Source organism: Musa acuminata, chromosome BXJ1-3 (genome assembly GCF_036884655.1).
Source record: "Musa acuminata AAA Group cultivar baxijiao chromosome BXJ1-3, Cavendish_Baxijiao_AAA, whole genome shotgun sequence".
NCBI classification, from domain to species: Eukaryota; Viridiplantae; Streptophyta; class Magnoliopsida; order Zingiberales; family Musaceae; genus Musa; species Musa acuminata.
Genome location: NC_088329.1, coordinates 34,161,065 through 34,166,493, shown reverse-complemented (window position 1 = coordinate 34,166,493; position 5,429 = coordinate 34,161,065). Strand labels below are relative to the sequence as shown.

The following is a 5,429-nucleotide window of genomic DNA, read 5'->3' as shown; positions in this document are numbered from 1 at the left end:
GGAGACATCCGAAAAGTCCAATTGTCCCTTGCTTTCATTGTGCCTTGCTAGCAAGGAAGAGACCACACTGCCTGTCCTTTCCCTACACCCAAGTCCGAAGCCGCCTCCTCCTCTTTCCCTTCTCTCTCTCTCTCTCTCTCTTTCTCTCTCTCTCTCTCTCTCTCTCATGTTTGGGTTGCAGGCATCAATGGAAATGTATCAGTGAGACTCGAAGGGTGGAAGAGGAAATGAGAAGGATTAGATTTCGGTGACGTCTGATGATGATTCGAGGGTGGCATGGATATTTTAGTCCACCGATGGCATCCACCAGGATATGGATATGCCCACCGCTCCATCCGCCTCCCTCCCCGTCGTCCCAAGGGAAGACCTTGTCTTAAGCTGTCCATGGCGAGGGAGTTGTAGATTTGCAAGGTGACATTATTTGCTCTAATCTAATCCACATGGATTCCGTGCTCCGTCCTTGTTTCATTATTTTAGCTTCCCAATTTATTTTCTTTTACCTCCGAAAGGGATGTCAAAGGGGCCACAGATGTCCTCCTTCGATGCCATGGAAGAAGATATGAGCATTAAACAAACCTTCGTCCTGATGCCTGTGACCCCTTTAAATGTACAGTGTGCTTTCGGTGTCAGTTCTCATCTTCCTCCTTTCCCCTGTCAGTTGAACCTGCTCCATTGTAGGCGAGGCGAGCTCAGCATCCATGGAGGACAGCTCGAGTTCATCCCCACCTGCTGCTGCAGCAGTGGTGGTTGATGGAGGAGAAGGAGAGCTTGATCCTGAAAGCAACTCGCTGCAGCAGCCACTGCTCAAGCGAAGCCCCACCCTCACCTCCAGCCATTACGCCATGGTCGGTGCCAAGGTTTCGCACATCGAGAGCTTGGACTACGAGTAAGAACTTTCCCCCCCACCCTGCCCTGCGGTGGAAGCCTGGTTTCCTTCTTCTCTGCATCTGCTGACGTCTCCGCGAGTGCAGGATTAACGAGAACGACCTGTTCAAACACGACTGGAGAAGCAGATCCAGCACCGAGGTGCTGCAGTACATATTCCTCAAGTGGACGCTGGCGTTCCTCGTCGGCCTCCTCACCGGCGTCACGGCTTCCCTCATCAACCTCGCCATCGAGAACATAGCCGGCATCAAAATGCTTTACCTCGCCCGCTTCGTGAAGGACCAAAGTTGAGTTGCTTCTCCTCCCCCGCCTTTCCGTGTTGCGGCGAGCGAGAACTCCTCCGTTCTGAGACCGAGAGGAATTCTTGTTGCCGGTGTTTGCAGGTACATAACTGGCTTCGTTTACTTGGCGGGTGTAAACCTTGCTCTCACCACGGTGGCGGCATCTCTGTGTGTCGTCTTCGCTCCCACTGCGGCCGGCCCTGGAATTCCGGAGATCAAGGCTTACCTCAACGGAGTCGATACGCCGAACATGTTTGGGGTGTCGACATTGGTGGTCAAGGTGAGATAGACTGCAGATACTCTGAAGCTTGGATCTGAAGACGATCCGCAGTGAGATTGGATCCTTCGCTTTCACCTCTGCAGATCATTGGAAGCATCGGATCGGTGTCCGCCGGCCTCGACCTGGGAAAAGAAGGGCCGCTGGTGCACATCGGGGCCTGCTTTGCGTCCTTGCTCGGCCAAGGCGGGTCGGAGAACTACCGCCTCCGGTGGAAGTGGCTACGCTACTTCAAGAACGACCGGGACCGGCGCGACCTCATCACCTGCGGAGCCTCCTCCGGGGTCTGCGCTGCGTTCCGCTCGCCGGTGGGCGGCGTCCTGTTCGCGCTCGAGGAGGTGGCGACGTGGTGGCGGAGCGCGCTGCTGTGGCGGACCTTCTTCAGCACCGCGGTCGTGGTGGTCGTGCTCAGGGGATTCATCGAGTACTGCAACTCCGGGAGGTGCGGCCTGTTCGGCCGCGGCGGGCTCATCCTCTTCGACGTCAGTGACGTCACCGTCACGTACCATGTGAACGACCTCCTCCCGGTGGCGCTCGTCGGCGTGTTGGGCGGCTTGCTGGGCAGCCTCTACAACTACGTCCTGTACAAAGTTCTCAGGGTCTACAGCCTCATCAACGAGTGAGCTTCTGTCACGGATTCCTTCCTCCATGGGAGATCAGATTCGATGATGTTTGTTGTTATTGTGATGCCGCAGGAGGGGAAAAATGGCGAAACTGCTGCTTAGTCTTGCTGTCTCGCTCTTCACCTCGGTCTGCCTTTACTGCCTCCCGTTCTTGGCACCATGCACGCCCTGCGACCCCTCGTCGGAGACCATCTGCCCCACTCCCGAGGGAAGCGGCAACTTCAAGCAGTTCAATTGCCCCAATGGCTACTACAACGACCTCGCCAGCCTCCTCTATGCCACCAACGACGACGCGGTGCGCAACATCTTCTCCACCTCCACGCCCAACGAGTTCCGCAGCATCTCCCTCCTTATCTTCTTCGCGCTCTACTGCGTGCTGGGCCTCGTCACCTTCGGCATCGCCGTCCCCTCGGGGCTGTTCCTCCCCATCATCCTGATGGGCTCCGCGTACGGCCGCCTGCTGGCGCTCGCGCTCAGGTCCTTCATCCACATCGACCAGGGCCTCTACGCCGTGCTCGGCGCCGCGGCGCTCATGTCCGGCTCCATGAGAATGACCGTCTCCCTCTGCGTCATCTTCCTCGAGCTCACCAACAACCTCCTCCTGCTGCCCATCACCATGTTCGTGCTGCTCATCGCCAAGACCGTGGGCGACTCCTTCAACCCCAGCATTTACGAAATCATACTCGAGCTGAAGGGGCTGCCGTTCTTGGAAGCCAGCCCTGAGCCATGGATGAGGAATCTGACGGTGGGGGAGCTTGCAGCCGCCAAACCCCGCATCGTCAGCCTCCGGGGCATCGAGAGGGTCGCCCGAGTCGTCGACGTGCTGAAGCACACCAGCCACAACGGCTTCTCGGTCGTCGACCAGGGAGCGCCATCGTCCCCAGCCGGCACAACGGAGCTGCACGGCCTAGTCCTGCGGGCGCACCTCGTAGCGGTGCTGAGCAAGAAGTGGTTCCTGAAGGAGAGGAGGAGGACGGCGGAGTGGGAAGTGCGGGCGGCATTCACGTCGGTAGATCTAGCAGAGAAGGGGCAGAAGGTGGAGCACGTGAAGCTGACGGAGGAGGAGATGGACATGTACGTCGACCTCCACCCCTTCACCAACACGACGCCGTACACGGTGGTGGAGAGCATGTCGGTGGCGAAGGCCGTGGTGCTCTTTCGACAGGTCGGCCTCCGCCATTTGCTGGTGATCCCCAAGTACCAGGGCGCAGGGGTGAGCTCACTCTCTCTTCTTCCTCCACATTTACTTGAAGAGTCTGCATTAGCAAACACAGCCTTCATTTGCTTCTACAACAACAACACAATAAAATCAATGAAGACTCACCTTCTTACATTGTGTCTGACATGTTTGGAAAAGAATTGGAGTATCACATAGCTAAATATCTAATAAACTAAGATGTCGATTAGCTTAGTCGATAAAGAAATATACAGAATGATGCATAATTCAATATTGATGATCCTTATTATGACACTAATAAATATGTCCTGAAACTAGAAATCATGATTTGGGATGATGCTAAGTTGCTAATTTATGTTGTTGTGCAGATATCTCCTGTGGTAGGAATTCTGACAAGGCAAGATCTGAGGGCCCATAACATTTTGGGTGCTTTCCCCCATCTAGCAAACAAGAGAGGTGAAGAGGGAAGAAGCAAGAAAGGTGAAGTGGGAAAAAGTGCAGAGTCCTGTGTTGGGAGGAAGTAGCAATCATCAAGTTTGCAGAACATCATGATCATGTCAACACTCCATCAAATTTTACTACCAGAAATTTTTGTTCTTTTTTTCTTTTCATTTCATGAGAATTGAGGAAATAAAAAACCACAATTTCTACACAGCATTAATGCCTGTTGCTGGCGCCCACATCTAATCCAACAAGGGAACTTATTATACCGGGCCACAGTTTCATGTAAGAGAGTGTTTTAGAGCTTTTGTTCCATGGTCCCAAGTTAAAAGAGTAATAAAGCTGCAATTTTTTTGCCTTCTTTATACTTGTGAGCAAAGAGTAGTGAGTATAAAGACTGATGCCACTTGTTATAGTAACCAGCATTCCCTTGTGCTTGCCACTTCATGGTAAATCCAGATACTGAATACTATTTAATAATTCTTTCAATTTTATCCAGCTATCCATCCAACTTATACCTAATTAATTATTCAGGGGAAAAATATTTATTTTTTAGTAAATCCATATATTCAACTCGATATTCTTTTTAATTGTTTGACACTTAGATAAAACATCACTGACCTAATAACTCTTATAAATTATTATTTTTAAGTTAAAAGATATATCACACAGAACCTATTAGACACGCTTTATGAAATTTTAATATAGTTAATAACTATACTGTTGATATTCTTTATTACATCAATATAACATATTACTTTCTAAAATCCATCATATCATATGCTTTCATCCATAAAAAGCATATGTAAATCTTTTTTCATTTTCTCTATCTTTTTCTTAATTAACTTAATAGATAATCAGCTTCTGTTGATCATTCAAGCATAAAATCGAATCAAATTATATTTATTTAATAGAGTCAATATTTAGCAAGGTACACAGTGTGACTCCTAATCATTAATACTTAATCTTTGGATCCTCATCCTGAAAATACTAATCATGTAACTTTGTTAACCAGTAAATATTATCCTTAGAAAGTAATCGAGGTTTTTAATCTCCACCCAATAAAAGAAAACACAATGGGAATTTAAGGCTCTCGTAGAGTAATTTCAATGATCTGAACCTAACAATCAATGAATGATGCACTTATAATACACTTGGACTACCGCAAGTTTTTCTTCTTATCAGCTAAAATCTGAAAATATTTCAATCCAGGGGAGCAGCTTGTAAATTCAAAAGAATCACTTGGATGTCATTTGCGATTGGTGAAATCACTCGCCTGATAGAAATGCACAAATAGTATAGCAATATAGGGAGAATGGAAAGAGGATACAAGGCACTAATAAAACAATATCCTGAGTCGATGGGTTCACGGAGGGAAGTATTCTTGCAGTGGATATGGTGGCAGGTTTAGCATGCAATTAATACATAAAGAAAACAGGTTTACAAAGACTGACACAGAAGACCTCCACAAAAGCAACGGTGAAATATTAAAAACTCAGCTGACCCTAATTAGCTAATGATGAGTCAGTCTATTAATACACTATGAAATGCACCATATATATCAATGTTTAGTTGCTATGAAGACTTCTAACATGCAGCAAACCACAGAAGAAAAAAAACCCAAATGCACAAGTTTTGACATCTTAGTCTGTCTGTTTGAAAATCTAAAGAATAGCTCATATTCACTACCAGTCATTAGTTTCTACCGCCACCATAGCCACGATAAGCGTGGAAGCTGCCTCACA

At 48.4% G+C, this 5,429-nt stretch overlaps 1 protein-coding gene across 2 annotated transcripts; it reads left to right on the top strand.

Moving 5' to 3' along the window:
- Positions 1–4,049, top strand: LOC135625352 (chloride channel protein CLC-a-like). Of its 2 annotated transcripts, none has more exons than XM_065130058.1 (7): positions 1–411; positions 679–886; positions 972–1,172; positions 1,269–1,446; positions 1,530–2,062; positions 2,139–3,279; positions 3,612–4,049. In XM_065130058.1, the coding sequence occupies exons 2-7, from the start codon at positions 699–701 to the stop codon at positions 3,765–3,767; spliced, it is 2,397 nt and encodes a 798-aa protein (XP_064986130.1). In that variant the 5' UTR covers positions 1–411; positions 679–698; the 3' UTR covers positions 3,768–4,049. The 2 variants fall into 2 exon arrangements, with proteins under 2 accessions (XP_064986130.1, XP_064986125.1); XM_065130053.1 differs by having other exon boundaries at positions 659–886.
- The last annotated feature ends 1,380 nt before the right edge of the window (positions 4,050–5,429 follow it).

Excerpts from the sequence above, each read along its gene's own strand:
- LOC135625352 (XM_065130058.1), top strand. The coding sequence starts at position 699 with ATGGAGGACAGCTCGAGTTCATCCCCACCTGCTGCTGCAGCAGTGGTG. Across the intron at positions 1,173-1,268 it reads CGCTTCGTGAAGGACCAAAG|GTACATAACTGGCTTCGTTT; the intron begins TTGAGTTGCTTC and ends CGGTGTTTGCAG. Across the intron at positions 2,063-2,138 it reads GTCTACAGCCTCATCAACGA|GAGGGGAAAAATGGCGAAAC; the intron begins GTGAGCTTCTGT and ends GTGATGCCGCAG.